Source organism: Leucopleurus acutus, assembly GCF_964270905.1.
Source record: "Leucopleurus acutus genome assembly, chromosome: 3".
Taxonomy (NCBI): domain Eukaryota; kingdom Metazoa; phylum Chordata; class Mammalia; order Artiodactyla; family Delphinidae; genus Leucopleurus; species Leucopleurus acutus.
The window spans coordinates 2,208,557-2,232,425 of record NC_139145.1 but is presented as its reverse complement, the minus strand read 5'-3'; the positions used below and the strand labels follow the sequence as shown (position 1 = coordinate 2,232,425).

The following is a 23,869-nucleotide window of genomic DNA, read 5'->3' as shown; positions in this document are numbered from 1 at the left end:
ACACAACAGCGGAAAAGGTAACTAAGTCCCCAACTGGTTCTTTGAAAAGCTTGTAAGTTGCTGTCTCGCAAGCCCCAGCAAAGCTAAGAGGGCGAAGAGAGGAAGGGTGGGAGGGAAAGTAACCTCAGATGACAGGGCGGCTCTGAGCCCTGGAGGAGGCGACCCTTCCCTGAGTGCAAGACCCCCGCTGCTCCCGGCATCACGCGCTCCCTTCCCCCCCATGCCCCACGCCCCGGAAGCCCCATTCCCGCCCCCAGCTTGCGGACTACTTTTCCCAGCCTGCCCAGCGGACAGCTGGCCACGTGACCACGCTCGACCAATGGGGCCAGAGCAGAACTGGAATGCAGGAACCAGGTAACGGGACCGCAGGGACTCGAGGGCCACTCACCCCGCATCTTCCTCTTTGGGGACCACGATTTCCACGCTGCACGCGGGCTCCACCTGCACCGTGATCTGCTGCAGGTCCTCCTCCGCATGCGCCTCCTCCTGGGGCCTGGAGGCAACGGGAAGCCGCGCCTCAGTTTCCCTCCTTACCCCCCCCACACACCCCCAGAAGCACCAGCCGAGCTCCAGGCCGGTGCCAATTTCCAGTCCCGGTAACAAGCTGGTAGCCTCCACGAGGTGCTGTCTCCACGCACCATCAGACCAGGGCCCTGAGCCAGCCCAGCTTGCACCTGGTCCCTCTGGCCGTCATGCCCGCCTGGGGGCTGCAAGAGTCCACCTGGGGCTATCCTGTGACTCTGGCACCAGCAGAGGCATAATGAGTGAATGGTGGCCTGGATCCCGCCCACCCCCTGGGGGCAGCTAGGCACCTGCCTGGGGCCTGGACTAGGGGGTGAGGTAGTTCTGGGGTTCCAGGCTGAGACCCGTGGTGTAGGTGGGTCAGAACATTGCAGCATCCAGACGTGCAGAATCTCTGGATGGCAACACCAGGGAACAAAATGGTGGCTGACATCAGAGCAGGTAGCTGGACAGAGGGGGATGCACTTTGCACCAAAGATGTTTTGTACCATGACTTTTTTTTCAACTGGCAGGAATTATCCCAAAAAAAATAATTACAGAAATGCCCTCTTCACCGCAGTCCTGTTACAAGATCAAACAACTGGGAACAACCCAAGTGTCCATGGCCCATTAGAGGGACGGCAACCAGCACATGCTCCACCTGCTCAGACAGGTGACCTTCTGCTGGTAGGTGACAGAGTAAGGGGCAGTGTGCCGCCCAGAGTGCACGCTGGTCAAAATGTGAGGAGAGACACGCCCGAACGTGTGTCTGCTTGTATATTCACAAATATCTCCGGAAAAGAGACAAAAACTCCGTCCGGGGGTTGCTCCCAGAACGGGGAGCAGGCATGGGGCAGGGGGAAACATCTTAACTATTTTCCTTTTTGTATCTCTTAGAATAAAAATATTAATAAAAAGAGAAAGAAGAACCAACAGGCACGTGTGGGAGCAGGGTCCTCTGGGCAGCCAGGTGGGAGACAGACACAGAATCACCTGAGATATCCTATGCGGTCTAGAGCCTGACTTGAATCTGTGCCCGGAAAGCAGTGGTCAGAGAGGAAGGGCTCTGGGTGGGGAAAGCGGGGGAGGGACTGGGGCGGGCGGGCGGGGGAGAGAAAGAGGGAGAGGGCTGGGGTCTCAGCTCACCGGCCATCCTGTCCGGAGGACTGCGTGCGCCGCCTGCAGAGAGACCACAAGGAGGTGGGAGAAGTGGGGCGAGGCCCCGCCCACGCACAGCCCCCCGCGGAGGGACACGGCTGGTCTGCTCACCTGTACCGCGGCTGCTCTGATGTCTCCGAGGGGGACCGCTCTGGGATGGAGAGGGACGTGGAGGACAGGGTCGTGGCGATGGAGGCGGTGGTGGCCTCCTCGAAAGAAGGCGGTGTGCAGGGCAGGAGGTCTGGCCGGCCTGTGGCGAGGAGTGGGTGGGCACTTGCGGGGGCCTGGGAGGCCTCTGGGCTCCACCTACAACTCGGCTCACTCTCTACCACCCATGCCCCCCACTCCCACCTGCCCCCCCACACTGTCGTCCCTGCCAGCTTTAAGCGGGCAGATGTGCTCCAATTTCCCCCTGGCATAAGACCTTCCAGTAGCTTCCCACTGCTCTCAAACTGAAATCCGAACCCCTCCCTTCGGCCCCCAGGGGGTCCTGCTCCACAGGCCTCACCTGCCCTCTCCCCCCTCCTGCTCTGCTCCAGACACACAGGCTCCTCGCTGTGCCTCCCACACAACAGGCTAGGCCAGGTCGCACCCCAGGGCCTCTTGCACAGGCAGCTTCTCCCTTCCTTGATGCTCTTCCACCAGCCCCTCCCTGCCTGGAATCTCTGACCCAGGGGACAGGAGGGACCTTCCAGAACATCAGGCCCAACCCCATTAAGTACTTCATCCCTCCAGGTCTCTGTGCACCTCTGATGTGAAGGGAGCCTGTCACCTCTGGGGCGTGGGTTGGCGGGGGGTGGGCGGGGAGGCAAATTCTATGCTCAACCTTCGCTGTGGCTCTTCCGGGGGCCCCGTCCCAGCTGCTCCCCACTTCCCAGCTGGGTTCCAGTCACCACCCCTTCCCATCCAGGCTGGGCCCAGCTGCAGGGGCCGCTTCCTCCTGTTGGACTGCTGCTGTTGCTCCCTGAGCCCCTCCCTTCCCAGCCCCCCAGGGATGATGCCTTGCCCCAGGGGCCCCCTTATCTCCCGGCCGCCTGCTCACCTTCGTCCTCCAGCGTGGGGTAGCTGCGGGCCCCCCGCAGGTCGTACTGCGCGTCCTCTCGCTCGCTGGGGATCTGGCTGGCCGAGAAGGCGGCGGTGGGCCCCAGGGGCTTGACGGCCAGCAAGGCACCGCGGCCCTTCTTGGACGGCGAGGACTTGAGGGCTGCAGAGGAAGGGCGGTTGGTGCTTGGATGGCAGCACCGAGGCCGGGCCCTGCAGCCCCCGGTGCCTCCGTTGTACAAAAGCCTGGTTGCCCCCCCACCCCCGCCCCGCCTCCAGCCTGTCCCCCAGTGCTCTTCACTCTTGGTGGAGAAAGCCTGCCCTGCTTTCCACCCGGCTTGCCTCTGGAGGTGCCAGGAGCCCCAGGTACCTGTCCTGCCCGTCAAGAGAGATGGGACGAGCCCCCGGGGACCCAGCACTCCTACCCCGGCCCCCAGAAACAGCAGCAGACCAGCAGCTACCAACATCTGCCACGCACTCTGGGGCCTCACCCACTGTGTCGCAGCCCACCCGGCCACGGCCCCGCCGCTGACATGCAAGTCAAGGGCCTGGGACAGTGGGGCTCAGCACCAAGGGTCTGGCTCCCATGCAGGCTGCAACGGCCTGGGGAACGCAGCTCAGCTCTCGGGGCCCCCAAGTCCTTGTCTGCAACATCAGGGTCAGGGGAGGCGGGTAAACCCCGAGACGCCCTCTGCGCCCCGTCAGGGCCTGTCACCACCCTCTCCCAGCGGGCCCTGTGACCTCTGCCCCCAGCATGGCGAGCTTAGCTCCCGCATACAGTAGGCGCTCGGTTTGCCTTAGGCACAGCCATCCAGTCCCTGGAGGCTGGCACTCCCCGGACCACAGCACCCTGAGAAGGTTCCAGGAAGAGATCTGCTGGTAAAGGTTAACAACCGGCTCTCTGGGGACAGATGCTGGGTTTGTGGTATTTGCCGATTTCCATGGTGTAAACGGTCCCTCCACAGTCAACCTCAGCGTACAACTAGATGTCACAGAACGTGGAGCTGTGCCGAGAGCCAGCTGCAGGTGACCGGCGCTGGCTCATGGCCCGCACACATCTGGCCCAGGCAGTGAGAGCAGCCCCCCAGCTGAGAGCCAGACACTGGGCCTGCCCCTTCCCGCTGCCTGCGTGGAGCCCCCATGGAGTGCAAGGCCTGGACGGTAAGGCGCACACCAAGACCACCCCCACGCCCACAGACGTTTACTGAGCACCTACTGTGTGCCAGGCCCCGAGCTGGACGCTGGGGACGTGGAGTGACCAGAGTGAACAAGCACCCTGCCTTTTGGGGGTGGGTGAGGGGTTGGGGGGGCCGACGACAGACATGTAGGGAGAAAGACCCCTTCAGGCCCCATGTGGGGTCCGGCCTGGGGTGCACCAGGGTCTGTGACTCTGGAGGCCCAGCACGGACACGGGACCTCCAGAGGCCACCATGGGCCGGGACCACCACGATTGCCCTGTGCCCTCCCCGACGACGCCCAGTTGGGCTGATGACCGGCCGGCTTCCGTGTGGCAAGGTCCCGTTTCCTTGGCAATGGTGCTTCCCCACTGATCGCGTGCGTGAACACACCTCCCTCTCCTGGCTCTGTACAGATGGGGAAACTGAGGTGCGGAGGGGGCGCCACTTGCTCAAGGCTGTGCGGGAAGGAGAGGACTGGGACTGGGCGGACGCCACCCCCACTGCCCTGTGCCCTGGACCAGGTCCCCGCCTGAGGCCCAAGGCTGGCTGAACACAGGACCGGCGCTCCAGGTTTACCCTGCCCTTGATCTTCCGCCTTCTTCCCTCCACGCCCCCACCCAGAGGGCCTGGGCACTCACAGGAGTTCTTCCGGAAGACCGTGTTGCTCATGAACTTGAAGAAGCGCTCGGCATAGAAGCTGGGTCGGTGCACAGAGATGGTGTCCTGGGAAGGGAAGTAGGGGCCCAAGGGCAGGCAGGTGTGAGCGCTGTGGCCCCATGGAGGCTCCCGTGTCGGGGGCGGGATGTAGCCTCTGTGGGGAGGGGACCCAAGGAGCAGGTAGGGACAGGGAAGCAGGAAGGTGGTTTCCTAATAATCGCATCTGTAATTTTAACTTTTTGAACCATGTTTCAAAGAGGTAAACAGGTAAGTATCAAAATCAAGAAACCGGGAAGAATCTCTAAAGCAAGGGTAGGGGAGAGCACGGCCCGTGCCTGCTTCGAAAGCTGGGTTGCAGGCCTGTCCCTGTGGCTGAGGGAGGCTGGTGTCCTCGGGGCAGGCAGGCCCGGCGTCCTGCACTCAGGTGGGGGCGGCCCTGGCCACGCACTGCTCCTCATCTGTGCCACGCGGAGACTGGAGGCTGCCGGCCTCGCCAGGATGTAGGGACGTGAGGCAGGGAGCCCGGCACACAGTCGGGGCGCGATACGGGCTGGGCCCCTGGACGGACACCCTTGCTGTCCCTGGGATCCAGTCTCCTCGCCCGCTATGGCACGGTCTCCCTAGCACTGCTGACAGCAGGCCGGTCGTTCTCTGGGGGCCGTCCTGGGCACTATGGGGTGTGGAGCAGCATCCCCGGTCCCCACCCACTCGATGCCAGGAGCCCCCCAGTGTGACCACCACAGATGTCCCCTGACACTGCCCGGTGTCCTCCCCCGGCTGTAACATAACAGAACCCATCTGGACATGTGGCCTCCCACAATGAACGCTGCACTCTATCCTTGCCTGCGTGGAGGCGTGGCCACATGGCCACATGACCACGTTCTGGCCGATGGCTGGCGAGCTGAGATGAGCTGAGATAACGGAAGAGTCTCTCCGCCCTGAGAGGAAGGGCGCCCCTCCCTCCGGCTGGGGCCAGGGGCTGAGGACAACGCCTGGGGGTGTGCAGCAACACACAGGAAGAACCTGGCCCCCAACACTGAGGGCCATCCTACTGGCCCCAGGATGCTCACACCTGGACGGTTACTTCCATCAACATTTGAGGCTCCTGGGGAGTCGACCCAAATCCTCTGATAGGGGTTGCGGCCGCCCAGCTGTAACCTGGACCTTCTCAGCGCTTATTCCTGAAGGTCCCCCAGACCCTCCAAACGCTGAGTGGTGGGCGGGCTAGTTAGGATGCTGGATTTTACAGACTGCAGGCACACACACAGCCCTTAGCACTTGAGTGAGAGCTGGCCTGCGGGGGGCGGGGGGGCCCATGGGAGGAGAGGCCTCCGCCTGAGGGTCCGCATCTGGACCAGGGGTGCGCGGGCTGCCTCGGGCCCACAGGCAGGCTCTGTTTAGCCCCAACTCTTGGTCCTCACAGTCTTTTACATTCTGAAGTAATTCACTGCAAGTGTTCACGGGTTGGCTGCGCTCACAGGAAAACATGAATTTCAAGCTTTTCTCAAATAACTGAGCCGGTCCATCTAAGCAGGCTCCATCCCCATGGGGCAGCAGGGGTCAGAGTTGTGCAGTATTGCCCCCAGGGTGCAGCTGGAGCCCAAGACGCCCTCCACATCACACGTTCCCAGAATGCTCTCTGCCTGGCCGGCCCCTGACTCCCCGGGTCAGCCTGTCCTTGGGAATCCTTCCCACTCAGCTCGGGGCCCCCCGACCCGCTCCAGGAAGCCTTTGTGTACCGCTCACAGATGGCTCGGACCCCTCGTTGAGGATCCTGCAGCTGCCTTGCTTCCTCATCTCAGCCCTGACCCCTTGGCCCATGACTGTGGCTCCAGAAAGGGGGACGCATCTCTCAGCTCTTTAGCACCTGTGCCTGGCCCAGGGAGACGGTCAGTGCGTTTGTGGACGGATGGACGGAATGAACGAACAAACGATGCTCACCCCATCGTGGACGAGAGCCTTCCAGGTGTGTTCCAGCTTCTTGATGAACCTGCAGAGAAGAAAACGCCCAGAACGTCAGCCAAACCTTCAGGTCCAGGGGTTCTCTTCTGGGCAAGCCCATTCCAGGGGACACTGTTGATGTCTAGGGACGTTTGTGGTTGGCACGGGTGGGAGTGTTCCTGGCATCAAGGGGGTAGAGGAGTCCTGGTGTAGAGCAATGAGGCCACCTGTTGCATCAGCCAGAGGCCACCTCCCCTTTCCTGCCCCCTTGACCGCCCCCCCACCTGCTGGCTGCTCCCACCACATTCTCTGGGGGTGGCAGTGGAAAGGTCGTGGTACATAGCCCCCCGTGGGGGAAAGAGCCCACCCTTCCTCTCTCCCACGGGCCAGGCTGAGCCCGGCCCCTCACTGCTGGAGTGAGCGCCCTGCACCATGACCCCCAGCTAAGCCCCGCCTGACACCGGGGCTGGGGAGAATGTTGCCTCCTCCAGGCAGCCTTCCTGGACACCTCTAGGCTGCAGGGGGAAGGAGCCCCTCCCTTGGCACACACCTCCGCCTCAGGGTGAGCTCCCCTCGCCCCACCCGGGGCCTCTGCAGAAACCCTGGAGCTGCCTGCTCCTGCTCCAAACGGGAGGGAGACGCCTGCAGGGGGTGGGGTCAGCCCTCAGGAGAGGAAACAGCCTGCAAACATCAGCTGTCTGATGGGCAAGAGGTGACCAGCAGGCAGAGGAGTCACCCAACGCCAAGTGGAGTTCCCGGCGCGGGGTGGGGTGTGGACGGGAAAGGGGGACCGCCACGGCCACAACCTGCCTGTCACGCCTGGACTGTGTGTAACTCCTTCGATAAAAAACTAACAAGAGACGCTCACTGCTGTAAGCGTGCAAAGCACAAGGCACGGGTAACGGAGCTGCCCGTCACCCAGGAGCGTCTGGTTCCTTCGGCTACACCACGCTCGTGTCCACACTCGAGACCACACAGCACATGGCATCGGCTGTGAGCATTTATTTCTGGAAGTGTAGGAACCTTCCAGAGATGTTGCGCTTCCCAGCCACAGGGTGTTTCCGTCTTGCTCTCTTCAGCCCAGCACTTGGCACACGGCAGGGCCCACAGTCAGTCAGCTGGCGACACCTCACCCACCACCCAGCCCTGCACTGGCCCTGACCGGGCTCTCACTGGGGAGTGGGGAGACAGGGTGGGGGCAGGCACCCACCCGTGGGACCGCAGGCTGGAGGGGGCACGGGCTCCCACCTGGAGGACCACAGGATGGGGGGCGGGCACCCACCTGTAGGACTGCAGGATGTCGATGATACCAATGTGTAGTAGAAGCCGCTCCCCGCGGCCGTTCACAGCGGGGATCCCGCCCATCCTGGGGAAAGGGGTCGAGAGTATCAGCACCTGCAGAGCTGCCTCAGGGGCAGGCCTGCCTGTCAGAGGCACAGGTTGGAGGTGGCCTGGAGCCCCGAGCCTGGGGCCCTGGGCCTGGTCTGGGACTTGCAGGGACAGAGATGGAGGGAAACGCAGGCAGGACTGATGGGGCCTGGGGCTCGAGGATCCACATGCTCCCTGTAGGTGGCAGCCTGGCTGGACCCTCAGAGGGGGTCCAGGCACCTGGGAACCCCACCCTGGTGAGGGGTCGAGCAGCTCTTCCGGCCAGCTCACCAAGTCAAAGCTGGAGGCCACAGGGTGCAGAGGGGTCCCGGCCATGAGACCCAGATGTGCGCACACCCACACGTGCACACGCAGAACTTGCACACACAAGTAGGCACACGCACACATGCCCGCATGTGCACGCGCAGGCTCCCGGGCAGGACCAGGCTTCCAGGTGCAACCTGGGGAGTTAATGGCCTCATGCAGCCCCAGGCTGAGCCTGCCCGGCGCACTTAGCGAGGTTGCACGATGCAGCAGCTGTCCTGCAGTCATTAGGGCCCCAGAGGCTCTGCCAGCCACACTCCACACCCGAGCTCACCTGCACGCCCTGCCATCTCGCCTGGCCTGGCACCAACCCTACGAACGCCAGACGGCTGAGCTCCGGGCCAGCTCGTGTCCTCCCAGCCTCAGCCCAGTCAGGGCCCTTCAGCTGGCGGCCCAGTGTGGTGGCCAGGCCGGGGTCAAGCCTCGGCCCGTCCCCCAGCTGGCTGTTGCACCCTGACGGCTAGCCCCACCTCTGAGCCTCCTTCTCCCAGCTGAAGACATGGGGATGCCACCCTCCTCCTCCAGGGCCCCCTACCCCCCAAGGACTGAACAGGGTCCGGAAATGGAGGGTGCCGCCAGTTCCCGGCATGGTCAATGCCTGGTGATGAGGGGACAATCGTGACACCTGTCCACAGCAGCGGTTTCCATCTGGGGCGACTCTGTCCTCAGGGGACAGTGATGCTGTCTGGGGACATGTGTGGTTGTCACGACTGGAGGGCAGGGATGCTGCTCCACCCACCACAGTGCCCAGGACGCCCCAGAGAAAGTGACCCGACCCTGAATGTGAGAAGCACAGGGTGGGTGGTAGGGATACCCTGTGAGTATGTCAGCAACCGCGCCTAAGCCCCCAGGGCAGGACCAGGTTGGCCAGGTGGTGGGTGGGGTCGGGGGACGCACTCCTCTCTGGACCTGGTCACCCCTCACTGCCGCCTGGCATCGCCAGGGAAGGACCGTTCTCAGCCCTGCCCCCGGTGGGTCCCGGGTTTGGTATCTTCCACCTTCTCCGGGGCCGTCTTTCAACACTCTTCCAGCTTTGCTGCCTACGGTGGCGCTTTAACCCACCCTGGGGCCCAGCGGGAGGGAAGGGGATCTGTGCTTCCCACAGGGATGGCCAATGACCTCCATCTACTGACTGACTGATCTGGACGCCCTGGTCAGAACACCTGGCCGCAGCTGTGTGTCCGCCGTCCACCCCTCGGGGCACGGGGGGCTGGGGGAATGGGTGGGCGCTGCTGTCCGCTTGACAAACCAGGAACAGGCCAGACCCTGGACTTGGTCGTATCCCTCTCACCTTCCTCACGACTCCCCCCGCCCGCTTCTCGCCTGGCAAGGGGGCCGGGACAGAGACAAGAACGGGAAGCCCCCGAGCCCCGCCACCTACGTGTCGTCCGTCTCGATGGCCTCCCCGCGCGCGGCCCCGCCCTGGATGGACTCCATGGCCGTGGAGTAGAGCGCCTTCTGGCCCAGTGGCCGCTTCTCGTCAGCGGTGCTCTGGGCGCCCTCGGCCTGCCGCTCACGCTCCTGCTGGTCGATGTTGTGCACGCCCAGGAGCAGGCTGTAGTCCATGATCTTGAAGCTCTCCAGCACCTGTGGGGCTGGGGGTCAGGGGGAGGCGCCAGCTGCCCCCCAACCCCCACACCCCACCCCCATCTGGGTCTGTGTCCACTCAGTCCCCACAGCCAGGTGGGAGGCCCCATTCTCATCCCACTGGGGACCCCAGCGGTGGGCCTGGGGCGCAGCTTCTGACTCGAGGCCAGGCCGCCCTGGCCCTAGTTCAAGAGCCCGGTTCTCTGGTCACCACTCCTGCTACAGGCCCCAAGGTGCAGCCCAGGACACCCGGGCCCTGGGGGGTGGGCTCTTGAAAGCCGTGGGGCCCTGAGGTGTCTGGTGGTTTTCTGGGGAGGGGTCTGGGAGCCGGGGTGCAGAGGGGACCCTGGAGGACCCAGGCCTGGCCTGAGCCCTGCCAGGCCTCCGTATCCTCGCCTCTGAGGCCGAAGGGGGCGCGGGTAGACTGCAGTTGCAAGGCCTGCGAAGGGCCTGGCGGGTTTTCTTTTTTCCTACGAAGCACCTGCCCATGGAGGGCAGCTCGGAGCCCGCATGAGCCTGATCTGAGGTGCGCTGTAAGGTGAGGGCCCTCCCTGAAAACACCAGGCTGCTCCTGGGGCTTTGTTTCGGCAGCAGGAACGCAGCATGAGGTGGGGCTGGGGCAGGGAGGGAGCGCCTATCTCGAGCTCACACTGCGTCCCCACTTTACAGGTGGGAAAATCGGGTCTCAGAGACGGAGGCCCCATAATCACGGCCCCGGCCAGGCCCCTCCTCACCAGGCAGTCGCGCTGCAGTGTCTTGACGAGCGCGGAGAAGGTGTCGGCGTCGAGCATGAGCCCCTCAGGCATGTCCTGGATGAAGTCCAGGTCTTTGTAGGTGGGGATGCTCTTTTCCTTCTCCTTCTTGCTGGCCCGCCGCTTGTACGTGGAGCCCTTGAGGTCGAACTTGAGGTGCATCCTGACCACGCGCGGCAGCACGTTGTTCATCACCACCACGCGTATGTTCTTCCCGCCCGACTGCACACAGTACAGTCCGTAGAACTTGGGCAGCAGCGTCCGTGGGTTCTGGTTGAGGTTCTGGGGAGGAGAGGGTCACTGGAGATGATGCCGGGAGCTGTGCCCGCAGCCTGCGCGGCACCCTGTCTGCCCCACAGATCTCAGGCCAGAGGCCACCTCCTCAGGAAGCCCACCCTGACCACCTCTCCCAGGCTCGTCCCTCTCTCCGCACCCCCAGCACCCTGACTGTACAGCCAGCCAGATGAGTTCCCTATCACCCCACCTGGAAGAGCCAGGAGGATCTGTTTCTACAGAGTCAGGCCCTGCGAGAGACAGCCTTTCCATAAAGGGTCCCAGGGGATGCTGCCGAGGTGTCTGGGCCTGGCTTCCCACCAGGTCAGACCCAGATGTCCCACCTCCCCCGCCCAAACTGGGGGGATGGCGGGCACGGCCTCCAGGCGTGTCCAGGGCAGGGGTCAGCAAACTCCGGCCCGAGGGCCAAATCCAGGCCACTTGTCTTTGTACAGTCGGGAGCCAAGAATGGTTTTACATTGTTAAAAAAATAAAAGAAAAACAGTGTCCTGTGACACGTGAAAATTACGTAAAGTGCTCACGTCAGTGTCCAGAAGAGAAGCTTTACTGGCACTCGGCCATGGCTACTGGCTCTCGCCTCGTCTGTGGCAGCTCTCTCGCTGCCACGGCAGAGCTGAGCCGTGGAGACAGAGGCTGCCACTCACAAAGCTGAAAATGTTTACTGTCTGGCTCTTTACAGAAGAAGTTTGCTGACCCCATGAGCTAAGGGAGCCGGGGGTCTCACCCAAGATCATACACGGCTGGGGTGGGTGGTGCATCCCACAGGGAGAGAGGGGTCAAGACCTGTGCAGAGCTGCCCGGGGCCTCTGCCCCTGCCCACATCTGTGTGTGTATCAGGACCCCAGCTACTGCAGGCCAGCAAGTCTGAGGCTCCTGCTCCCACCCCCGCCCAGCAGCCCAAATGCCAGCTGGCAGCCAGGCCCACCTCCCCAGTGCCTCTCTGAGTCACCGGCTGTTGAGACATGAGGCGCGAAGCCATGATTTCTAGGACCCGTGACTCAGGGCAGTGGGCTGGGGGGATGGCCAACAGGGCCCAGATGGCTGTTCCTGCCTGCCACGTGAGGGGGTCCTGTGGGTGGGGCTCAGTGACCCAGGACGGCCTGCCTGGAGGGGATGGTGCCCAGGGTGGGTGGTGCCGGGGTGTGTGTGCGGGGGGCAGGGAGATGCCGGTGCCCGGGGGTGGGGGGTAGTGCTGGTGTGGGGGGACTAGTGCCCACGGCTCCTCGGGCAGAGGGAGGAGGAGGGTGTGAGGTCGGGGGCGCTGGGGCTGGAGGGGCACGGCGCTCCCACCATGTAGTAGCCGGGCAGCAGCTTCTGCAGGAACTCGGCCTCCTTGTGCATCACCGTCTTGATGATGAACTCATCGTCGCTGGTGACGTAGAACAGGGAGCCGCTGGCACCAGGGTTGGACAGCTCGATGAGCGGCTCATTGCACAACGAGTACTGAAAAGGGGGGCAGCGAGTGGGCGGGGTGCTCACCAACCCCCACCCCCCCGGGGGCCCAGGGGCTGGCAGGCAACCCCGAAACTGGTCACTGTCAGCTCCATTTTACAGACAAGGCCACTGAGGCTTGGAGAGGGGGACGGTCTCGCCCAAGGCCACACAGCAAGGATTTGAGCCCGGGCTAAGCCTGCAGCCTCAGTGCTGACCCACTAGAGTGTGTTCCCTCTCCTGTGAGGGACAGACACCTGGCCATATGGGGAGCCGACACACCTGGCCACGACTTGCCTCCCAGCCTCCCTGCAGCTACGACGGTCAGCTCTGACCCGTGAGCCGTAATCACAGGCTGCCGCGTGGTACTTGGGAGAGGCTCTCTAAACGGGTGGCAGGAGCTGGCGCACCTCCTGTCTGCACCCCTCTCTCCTCCCCACCTGGAACCCCGCAGCCGCACTGGACCACGTGGTGACCTTGGGGGTGGAAGCCCAGCACCGGGACGGCAAAAACAGAAGCTGCGTGCCTGGTGAGCAGCCCTACCCCGGCCCCCCCCCCCCACCGACACCCTGGCCCCTCCCACCTCTCTTCCCCACCTCCTAGTCCCTGACACCCACGTTCCACCTCCGCGATCACTGCCCATCGTCCCCGCGCACCCCCTCTGCACCATTAGATGGTAAGTTCTAGGGAGACGAGGATATCTACATGATTTGTTCACATAACAAAAGGGGTTCCCAGCACATACTTCAGTGCCTGGCACAGAGTAGATGCTCAATTGTTAAGCAAATGAATGAAAAGCAAGGCCTGCAGGCCTTTTCAGCTGAGTCAATGAAGTACTTTTTGGAGTTGAGGCTGTCTGGGTCAGGTTTTCTGTCTCTTGCACCCCCCAAATCCTAATTGAGTACTGCTGGTATACACAGAGTGGAGGACGGGCCCCCTTTCCTATCCACAGAGAAAAGCAGGGAGACAGACACAGGACCCCACTGCCCTAGGCCCAGCTCCTGGATACAACTACACCTGACGCCACAGCTGCCCCTGGATGTCCAGGCCCCTAAGCCAAAGGCTACCCTGTGTCCACAAGCACTAGGCGTGGGGGTGCTCACAAGCCGGAGCCCACTGACAGCCAACCCTGGATCCCACCCGCCATCACCCCTTCCGAGCACGGAGCAGGACTGCACTGCCTGGCTTCTCTGGGGTGGGGTGACGCTGTCTGACAAGCACTGGCCAGTGAACTGTGAGCACAAGTAGTGGGTCATCCCCAGGTTGGAAGATTTAAATGCTGCTGTGTGCCTTCCAGAACTCTCCCTCTGCCTCGGAGGCCAGACGTTTGGGGTGGGAGCTGCTTCGTCAGCCTGGTGTGCCAGTGATGAGCACAGCCCCTAGTCAACCCAGGGCGGACGCAGAGTGTGAGCAAGAAACACACCACTGTCATTTTAGGCCACACGGATGCAGGGGTCTGTTTCTTACCCAGCATAATCTGCTCCGTGCTGACTGATACATGCTGTTCCCAGTGCTCCTGTTTCTCACGTATTACTGACTCTCAGGAGCACCAGCAGAGGCAGACTCAGGTCCAAAGGAGGAGAGGGGCCTTCCTCAGTCCCTTGACCAAAAGCCAACTGCCACTTTCTCAGTACTACCTGACACCCAAGCATATTTCCATGCACCCCCTGGTCTGCTGGTGCCTGACCTCAGCCTTGAGAGGTAGGAGCCGGCAGTTTTATTGCCCCCACTCAGTGTGATGGAGGCAGAAGCCAGCTCATACGGCAGTCAGCACAGTCAGGATATGCCAACTAACAAGCAGCCCCCAGACAGCACTCACAGTGCGTCTGCTGTGGGTCAGCTGGGACTGTGTTCTTCGCTGTCACTCAGGGGCCCAGGCGGGGGCCACCCCGAGTGAGGCACTAACACTTCCGGCATCTCTCCTGGAGTGGTGGGGGGACAGTCAGTCCTCCCACCAGGGATTCTGAAGCCCAGTCTTAGCACCGGGGACACAGCAGTAAACAAAACAGTCCGAATCCTTGGCTCCTGGAGCTGACATGCTTTTTTTTTTGTTAATTTATTTTATTTTTAGTTTTTGCTGTGTTGGGTCTTCATTGCTGTGCGCGGGCTTTCTCTAGTTGTGGTGAGCGGGGGCTACTCTTCACTGTGGTGCACGGGTTTCTCATCACGGTGGCTTCTCTTGTTGTGGAGCAGGGGCTCGAGGCTCGCGGGCTCAGTAGTTGTGGCACGTGGGCTTCAGTACTTGTGGCTCACAGGCTCTAGAACACAGGCTCAGTAGTTGTGGCACACGGGCTTAGTTGCTCTGCAGCATGTGGGATCTTCCTGGCCCAGGGCTCTAACCCGTGTCCCCTGCATTGGCAGGCGGGTTCTTAACCACTGTGCCACCAGGGAAGCCCTGGAGCTGACATTCTAGTTGAAGCCAGACAGATAAATAAAGTAATACACAGTGTGTCAGATGGTGACAAAGGGCACAGAGAAACATCCCGCGGTTGAAAGGCAGACGTGCTGGAGGCAGTTACGCTGGCCAGGTGGCCAGGAAAGGTGTGTCCCCTGAGGAGCCAACATCGAGCAAAAGAATGTGACTGAGCCCATGCAAAGGCCCTGAGCGCGTGCAGATGGTGGAGGACAGCATAGGGAGGAGGCCGGGTGGCCAAGGGGATGGTGCAGCGGAGTTCGGTTGGGAAGGGAACCAAGGAGGCCGACCTTTATTCCGAGTGTGGGGACAGCTAGGGAGTGACATGGTGTGATCTGTGCCTTAAGAGGCCCCTCTGGACTTTGGGGGTGCAAGCCCGACGGGGTGCCCAGGTAGGCGGGGCGGGGGCTGGCCAGGGGCATCAGTGGAGGACGAGGAGTGGCCAGATTCCAATGCGTCCGACAGCAGGGCTGGCCGTAGGAGCAAGAGCAGCTCAGGGAAGGCTCGGACGGGGGCGAGGGGCGTGCAGCTGCGGCCACAGCCATTGTCCATCCCCGCTCCGCCTGTAGCCACTAGCCACAAACATCCACAGCACAGAGGCCCCGCCCAGGTGCCCCGCCCTCCTTGCGCTCCGCCAGGCATGGGCCCGCAGCCACCACCGGGCACCTCTGGGCACAGACTACAGCGAAGCACCCTGCAGGAGAGCAGGGACGTCGAGCGGAAAACCCAGCAGAGGGAAGTGTCCAGTTCTGTACAGGATAGATCTACGGGAGGAGAAAGTTCTGGAACCAGATGGCTGACAGCAGCTGCCCTGGTGAGCAGCTTGGTCGGGGCCGTGGGTCTTGGGCCGCACTAGGCGCCACTGCCGAGGGGCAGGCGGGTGACAAGCAGGGGCTCCTGAGCCAGGTAACCCACCGTCAGGACGGGGTCATGGGCAGACGACCCCCGATTCAGGAAACAGCCCGCCACCCCACCCCACCCCCATGCCCTGCTGTCCTGAGCTGAGATTAAATGACATTTAACCCCAGGAGAGCACAGGGGTCTCACAAGGGGTGAGAGTGACTATGCACAAAGAAACTCGGGCCTGGCGCCTGTAGCTGGGGCAGGGGGTGGCAGCCAGGGGCCGAGGCCGTGACCGTGGAGGAGAGGGGAACCCCGGGGGAGGCAGAGCCGGCGAGGGACAGTCCGGGTGCCCGGTCCATCCCTGCCCCGCCGCGCAGGCTTCACTCCTGCAGCTCGGAGCAACCCGGCCCACAGGCTGAGGGGCTCCGCTTGCCCTCCGCACGGCACCCATTTCCTTGCCGTGTTTCCCGGCTTGCTCCCCGACGGCCGACCCCAGCAGGCTCCCCGAGGCCCTGTCTGCAGCACCCCCACCCCCTCAGGCCCAGGATGGACACGCCTTAAGTCTGAACCTTCCAGCGAGTTTCCAGCCCGCCAGGGCCCTGTGGCCCAGAACACCCAGGCCATCTCCGCCCTCCTGCTGCCATTCCAGGCTCACGCTCCCTCCGTGGCCTATGTTGGAGGCCGCAGGGCTGCTGCCTGCCTGTCCCTGGCGGTGTTGGTGGGAGTGGAGGTTAGGGAGAAACGAGAACACTCCCCGTCTGGGAGGAGCAGGGAGAATGAAGTTGAAGGTCGCCAAGGTGGGGCTGGGTGACCTCAGACGTCTGAGGTCCCTACACTTTACTTATCAAGTTCGAGATCAGGCCCCAGCCATCTCCGTGGCCCACCTCTGTGGACGTGGCAGTTCCACTGTCCACTCCCTGCTAATGGACACCGAGGCCATTTCTCCCCAGCTGTGAACAAGGCCGTAGGTCTCCCCTCCTGGTGACATGACAACACAGAGTCTGGGTAACCGGCGTCCTTTCTGCTGTAGAACCGCCAGGCTGCACACGAAATGCTCCTCCGCGCGCCGCGGGGCTCGCAGACGAGGGAAGCTCTTCCCAGGGCTGGGATGGGGGAGGTCGCGTGGGACTCGGTGACTTCTGGGCACTGACCGGGCAGAGCTGGGGAGCCCCAGATCACATGTGTCCCCGGCCGGAGCAAACGCTGGGCCTCCAGAAGGACGTGGCCCCGGCTCAGGGCACAGCCTTCCCACAGATTAAGACCCGAACGGGAGCAATCGGAACACAGTCAAGGCCCCCCAAACCCACGGATCGGGTCTCCCCGGAGATGGCAGGTGCCAGGAGGTCAGACGTGGGCGTCTTCGCAGACGCCGAGGCCTCCACGTGCAAAGTCACAACGTGTGACCAGGCGGGCCTGGAACAGACCAGCCGGACCTTCTGAAGTGGAGACTCTGGCCGATGACCCAGACGCTGCTGCCGTGAAGCCCCATCTGGACGTGACCTTCAGGAGTCCTGACAGGGATGCGAGGTCAGAGGGTCTGGCCTAGGTTTTGTTTTTTCTAACTTGAGAGACTAAAACCACAGCGGAGCCGGGAGGACAGAGTCCAGGCTGGTGGCCAGGAGCACAAGCATGGCCGGTGACGGGACAGTCCCTCCAGGATGAGCGCACAGAAGACTGTAATGTCTGGAAGGAACAGACGGCCCGGCCAACAGCCAGCGAGAACCAAGTCCGGCCCGCCCCGACTACAACCTGAGCAGGGAGCCCGGCGACGCTGCACCCACGTTCCTGCCCCACAGAGACCAAGAGACAACAAACAGGTGGTGATCTGAGCCGGCGAGCCTGGGCTGGAGCCGGGGGGCTGGCGACGCAGCAGCAGCCGAGGACACACTCACCAAGTAGTCATCCGGCCGGATCCCAAAGAGCTCCCGGAAGTAGCGGAAGGCGACAGGCGCATAGGTCTTGAACCTGAAGTCCTGGAAGTGATGGGCGGGGGTGAGGTTGCTGCCTTCACTGCAGAGGAAGCAGGGGGGAGGTCTGTGAGGGACCTGCCTGCCCAGGCCCAGGCTCAGCCCCAAGGTCCCCAAAGAGCCAATCCAAAAAGCAACACAGGGCTCCCGATGGGACAAAGGGCCATGGCCAGCCTCGGGCTGTCCCCCAACAACCACCCTCCTTTCATCAGCAACAGAGCCCACAGCATTGGGTGTACACATGGCTGCCCAGAATAAGACCACTGCCAGCCTCTCCCACAGCCTGGTGTGGTCAGGGAGCTGTGCTCAGCCAATCCCCTGTGAGTGGAGGAGAAATGATGTGGGTCCTTTCCTGGTCATGCCCTTAAAGGGCAGGGGCATGTGCTCTCCTTCTCCTCCTTCCTGCTATTGGAATGCAGGTGTGATGGCAGGAGCCTAGGCAGCCCCCGGGGGCCACTGGTAAGTAAAGCAGCATATTGAAGATGCTGGAGAAACCAGAAGGAATCCGGGCCCCCTAACATCACGGAGCCACCTGACCAGCCCTAGACTATCAGTGTGTGAGTGTGTCGCGCGCAAGCGGGCGCACACACAGGCACACACACACACACGAGAAACAACAAACTTCTGTCTTTCCCTGTTTTTAAAAGTCCCCATTACATTGCGTCCCTGTGATTCAGCAGCAAACTAACATCCTGACACAGGGCTGGACCTCAAAACCAGGAGACCCCAGGAGGGGCCAGTGCTATTTTTGGCAGAGAAAGGAGCTGAGAGAACGGGAAGACTATTTCCTAGCACCGCTGTCTGCGAGCAGGGCGAGCTGCTGAAGGCACGGGAGCTGCCCCTGCAGGCCGGGCCAGGTACCTGGGGAAGAAAATGCTCTCCACCACGTAGAAGTCCTGCATGAGCACGTCGCGCTCCGGCTTGGAGCTCAGGTTGCCCACGGTGTAGCCAATGCCCAGCTGGATGGCCCCCTTCAGGGTGGAGGACGTGGTCTGCGGAGAAACCCAGCCACATCAAGACCCCCGGGGCCGGTCCCTGGCCCAGCCCTCGGCCGCCAGGGTGAGAAGCAAGGTGGGAGGCCCCCTTGGGACAGGGGGGCGGCATCTGGCCTGTCGCTCAGCCTGCACAACCACACAGCAAGGAAGTGGCCTGGCTGAGACGCCAACACCACCTGGCGCGGCCCCAAGGCCTGTTTTCTATCCAGCTTCTAGAAGGTTCCCACATCTCAAAACTGCCCCAACACAGCAAGGGTCTTTGGGGGATTTTGCCAGGGTTTCCTTTGCGGGGAGGGCACAATACACAGCAGTGCCCAGGCTGCACTTCCGAGACCAGGGTTCCATCTGTCCACCTTCGAGGGTCTCTGCCTCTCTATTCCTCGGTCCCCACACCGGTCGAGGATGGAGGTGACAGCGTCAGCCCTCCCGGGGCCACCCTCATGCCCGCCCACACTGGAGAAGCACCAGCTGCCTGTCCATCTGTCAGCACCGCCGCTCATGTTACTGTCACTGTGAGCCCTAAGCAACGTGCCCACCACTGAGGAAAGACACCTCGGCCCCCAAGCCACTGACTCTGGTCCCCAGCACCCCCACTGCAGGAGCAAGCCCTTCCCCGGCACCTGCCTCTCTTCCTGAAACCCCCCGCGAGACACTCCCTCAAGATGCTACTGACTGAACACAGTTCTCCAGAGAAGATATGCAGACAGTCCACAAGCACAGGAGAAGGTGCTGAACACCACCAGCCACCAGGAAGATGCAAATCAGGACACAGTGAGACGCGCTTCCCACGTGCTGGGAGGGACAGAACCAGACAGACAGACAACAAGCACCATGGAGGCCCAGAGTGGAATCCTTGTGCTCAGCTGCTGAGAATGGAAAAAAGGGCAGCCGCTGTGGACAGTCTGGCAGCTCCTCCACTGGGTTACATATGGCTCTCATGGGACTCAGCAGTTCCACCCCTAGGTGTGCAGCCCAGAGAGAGAAGCACAGTCCACACGAAAGTACACAAACCTTCACAGCAGCACAACTCACAACAGCCGAAAAGTGGAAACAACCCAAGTGTCCATCGATGGACGGTGGATACACAAAATGCTTCCCCCTCCACACACGCGATAAATGCTTCCCCCTTCATCACTCGGCCATGAAGAGGGGGGAAGCCCCGACACTCGCTACAGCGTGGACGGACCCTGAGAACACGATGCTCAGTGAGAGCAGCAGACGCAGAAGGACACACAGGGTGTGATTCCACTGACAGGAAACGTCCAGAACAGGCAGATCCACAGGGACAGAGAGTGGGTTCCTCACTGTCAGGGGCTGGGGAGGGGGTGGAGGAGGCGAAGGGGTACGGGGCTTCTCTTGGAGGTTAACAGAAATGTTTTAAAGTTGACCCTGGCAATTGCTGTACAGCTCTGAATACTCTAGAAACCACCTAACTGAACACTTCAGAAGGGTGACTCATAGGCTGCATGCACTGGCTTCCAGCAAAGCTGGTATTTTAGGAGGCGCAGCAAGGCGGGGGGAGGGCGGGGACCAGAGGCAGCGGGGCCCAGGGTTGCCTCTCACATCCCCGGCCCGAACCCTCCTCTCCTCAGCCCCACTTTCAGAGGGAAGGGAGGGAGCTGTGATTTCCTCTTGCCCAAGGTCACATCCAAGGCCACAGGTGACTCAAGGAGCCCGGCAGGTGGTACAGCCTCAGAGCACCTGCCGGCAACCAGCAACCGAGAGCAACTGTCTCCAGCCACCTAGTCTCCAGCCACCTACGGCCGCGGCCCACACCCGACCTTCAGGGCCCGATGCACCCACGAGGACCCCTCGTCCCACCCCCGCCGACGGAGGGCAGAGCAGGAACCTTCTTGTAGGTGGTTTCGCCAGATGCGTCCACACCCCGATGACCCAGCTTCTTCCCGTGGCCAGGGCCCGGCTGTCCAGTCATCAATGGGGCCTGGAGAACAGGAAGCAGGAAGTGTTTAGAACTGGCAACGAGGCACTGCTGCAGGGGCCAGAGTGCTCTGGAAATCCTGCCGAGAAGGGGCTTCATCGCCGCCCGGCTGGAGCCCAGGGCGGGGGCCGCTGGGGGCGGGATGCAGGGCACTCGGGCTCCACGCCCGGGGGGCCACCCCCAGACCAGGACCGCCAGCTCCTCTAGAAAGCAGGAAGGTCGGCAGCCCCAGCCCTCTGCAGGCGGGGGGAGAAGAGCCCCAATTTCAGGGTCTCCCCCAACCTGGCACTGCTGACTTGGGGCTGGTCACTCTGTGAGGCCGTCCTGGGCGCTGTGGGGTGTGGAGCAGCATCCCTGGCCCCCCCCCACTCGCTGCCAGGAGCCCCCCAGTTGTGACAACCACAGACGCCCCCAGACATGGCCAGGTGAGACCCTCTGGGCTGGAATGACTGCAAACAGCATCTCCTCCCTGAGGGAAGAAGTCCCGCTGGCCTGGGAGCAGGCTGGCTCCTGCCAGCTCCAGGGGACACATGTGGCATCCCAGCAAAGTCGTGTGGGAGCCGCTGGCCCCCGTGTGTGACATCACTGGGGGAGGATGGTGGATGGGGCAGTGGGGCCTGGAGGGACACAGGTGCCAGCTCAGGGCCGGGGCTCCACGAGTCACAGACATTTAAGAAGCACCTGCCGCCACCTGAAGGGCTCAGACCAGCCTGTTCTGCTGACCGCCAGGGGCCAGGCTCCGCTCAGGGAACGTTAGTTGCCAGCCCTGCTCCGCACCCATCTCTGGCTCCCCACTGCCTGTGGCCTGGATGCCCTCCGGGACCCCAGCAGGTGGACAAAGCTCACCTAAGAAGGACCTGAGTGCCCAGCCGCGTCCTGGGAGAGGAGCCTGGCTGGGAGGGAAGGCAGACACCCGGGCAGGGCGGGGGCTCCTGTGCACCTGGGCTGCCTCTAACCCGCTGTCCGCGGCTCCTTGGACAACAGGGCTCACAGACGCCCCTCGCAGGCGGCCTCCGGGAGTGACCGGAAACTGACCAGGGACTGGGCGCCAGGGGCTCACGCAAGCGGACAGGACTGGAGGGACCCGGACAGGTGTGTGGGGCTGCTAGGGCGCCGTCCTGGAGGCGCGGCTGGCGGGCGATGGCACCACCCTCTCCAGGTCCCTTCCGCCTCCCCGCTCCCGGACAGCCCAGGGTAGGATCCTCGGAGCCCTCCCCACCCGCCCCACGCCTCCCTGAAACTCAAGATGCTGGCGGGACAGACAGGTTTTCACCGTCTGACGACAGTTGCTTATTTGCTTGGCCAGCATCTGGGGCCCAGAGAGGTGCAGGGAGATGCCCGAGGCCACGGAGCAGGATGCGGGCTGGGCCGGGCGCTTCCAGTCCACCTTCGGGAGGCAGGCCAGGGTGGGGCCCATGGGACACTCACCTCCACTGGGGTCGTCTTCTTCGGGGCCGAACCTGAGGGGGAGAAGGGAGACTTCAGTCTGGACATGGAGGTGCCACCATACACACACCCTGCGCCCCTGGCAAGGCCGTGAGGACCCCACATGGCCAATGGCCTGGGGACGTGATGCAGACGGGCTGGACGAGGGGCCCCGAGGCGGGAAAAGCTGCGGGAGCGACCACCACGACGTGGCCGCACAGATGGGGGGCGGGAGAGGAGAAACGGCACAGCCCACCGCCAGGAGGGCCCTGGGCGAGGGCAGGTGGTCGTCGCAGGGACGGGGCAGCAGCAGTAGGTGGCTGGGGCCCAGGCTGGAGTGACGGCGCGGCTCCCGAGGCAGCCGGGCCAGCCAAGGATGCTGCCTGGCTCCCAGCTGGGGTCCGGGGGGCCCAGGAGGCTCACGTGGGGAGGCCTCAGGCCAACCACTGACCTGTCTGACCTCGGTGTCCTCACCCAGAAAGCAGGCTTCTGCCGAGGATTATCTGTTCAGTGAGTGTGATCAGCAGATATCTGTCGCCCCAAGGATGTCCACATTCTGATCCCAGAATGGGCTTTAAAGGTGGGGTTAAGTTGAGGCCCCTGAGACGGGGATGACCCTGGATTCCCTGGGGGGCCCAGCGTCATCACAGAGTCCTTATAAGAGGGAGGCAGGAGGATCAGAGGCAGAGAGAGACGGGAGATGCTGCGCTGCTGGCTGTGAGGATGCAGGAGGGGCCGCGAGCCAGGGGTGCGGCGCCTCTAGAAGCTGGAAAAGGTGGGAACCGATGCTGCGCTGGAGCCTCTGGTAGGAACCAGCCCTGCCCACGCCTGGATTTAGCCCCGTGAGGCCCCAGTCAGACTCCTCACCTCCAGGACTGTCAGAGAACCAATCTGTCTGGTTTCAGATCAAGTTTGTGGTGATTTGTCACAGCTGCAACAGGAAACTCAGACATCGGTATCTACCAGGTGTCAGCTTGGAGAGGGGAGGCAAGTGGTGACCAGGACAGTCCCGTCCCCCGCCTTCAAGGGCTCACAGCCCAGGGGGAGCAGAGAAGGGCCTGGACAGTGCAGCGAGTGCCAGCAGGATGACTTGGGGTGACAGGTTGGGGGTCAGATCAGCAAGGGAGGACTTGGGCTTTTACCCCAGGGAGGCGGGAGTCCTGCAGGACCGGGGGTGGGAAACACACCGACCTGACTCAGGTGCCCTCTGGTGGCCGTGGGAGGACAGACAGGGTGAGGACAGAGCCGGGGACCAGTGGGGCGGGGACCGCGCTGGTCCAGGTGGGAGATGATGGGGTGGACCAGGGTGGCTGCTGTGGAGGGGTGAGTGAGAAGTGGGAGGATTCTGGTTAGCTCTGAAGTCAGGATAGACAGGCTGTGTGCACTGGGGGCGGAGTGAAGAAAAGTGAGGAGTCGGGAATGACTCAGGATCTTGGAGCGACTCACAGGAGAGAGCTGCCTCAACCAAGATGGGGGACCCAGCAGGAGCAGGTTTGGGGGGTGGTTGGGTGCAGGATGGCCATGCTGAGTGCGAGAGCCCCGTGAACCCCCTGCGTGAAGACGTCAAGGGGCAGCTGGACCCTGAGTCAGGAGCTCGGGGAGGCCCAGGGTGGAGACAGGGCTGTAGGCAGCTGTCCGGGGGTAGAGGGGGTTCGAGCCCCAAGAGCAGACAAGGCCATCCGGGGAAGGTAGGGGTGGGGGAGGAGAGACACCCACGGAGGGGGGTGGGGGGAACAAGGGCAGCCGGGGAGCAGCAGGCCCAGGTCAGGGGTCAGAACACCCACTCTATCCACCCGGCTTGGGCCAGGGCTGGGGGCTGGGGACTGACAGCGAACGGGCATTCAGCTTCCTCTGGGAGGATGAGAATGTTCTGGAATCAGTGGTAACGGCTGCACAACACTGTGCAAGAAACACTGAATTGTACACTTAATAGGGAATTTTATGGTATCTATGAATTATCTCTCAATAAAGAACATAAACCCAAGACGACACGGCCGTGGTGCAGCCAGGCTGGACAGGGTAGGGACTCCCCTGAGTGCCCATCTCTGTGCGCGA

General features: G+C 62.7%; 1 protein-coding gene across 1 annotated transcript in view; it reads right to left on the bottom strand.

Moving 5' to 3' along the window:
• PIP5K1C (phosphatidylinositol-4-phosphate 5-kinase type 1 gamma) overlaps nucleotides 1-23,869 on the bottom strand; it is a gene marked incomplete at its 3' end in the record, with an annotated part of 57,593 nt that overhangs the window by 6,867 nt on the left and 26,857 nt on the right. Inside the window, exons 2-15 of the mRNA XM_082836494.1 lie at nucleotides 21,818-21,849; nucleotides 20,300-20,392; nucleotides 18,317-18,447; nucleotides 17,381-17,498; nucleotides 12,092-12,244; nucleotides 10,490-10,789; nucleotides 9,550-9,755; nucleotides 7,759-7,842; nucleotides 6,477-6,525; nucleotides 4,517-4,601; nucleotides 2,702-2,863; nucleotides 1,771-1,909; nucleotides 1,648-1,680; nucleotides 389-493 (exon numbers count right to left, since the gene is read on the bottom strand). Coding sequence (XP_082692620.1) covers nucleotides 389-493; nucleotides 1,648-1,680; nucleotides 1,771-1,909; nucleotides 2,702-2,863; nucleotides 4,517-4,601; nucleotides 6,477-6,525; nucleotides 7,759-7,842; nucleotides 9,550-9,755; nucleotides 10,490-10,789; nucleotides 12,092-12,244; nucleotides 17,381-17,498; nucleotides 18,317-18,447; nucleotides 20,300-20,392; nucleotides 21,818-21,849 — 1,690 coding nt within the window. The remainder of the gene's footprint in view (nucleotides 1-388; nucleotides 494-1,647; nucleotides 1,681-1,770; nucleotides 1,910-2,701; nucleotides 2,864-4,516; nucleotides 4,602-6,476; nucleotides 6,526-7,758; nucleotides 7,843-9,549; nucleotides 9,756-10,489; nucleotides 10,790-12,091; nucleotides 12,245-17,380; nucleotides 17,499-18,316; nucleotides 18,448-20,299; nucleotides 20,393-21,817; nucleotides 21,850-23,869) is intronic.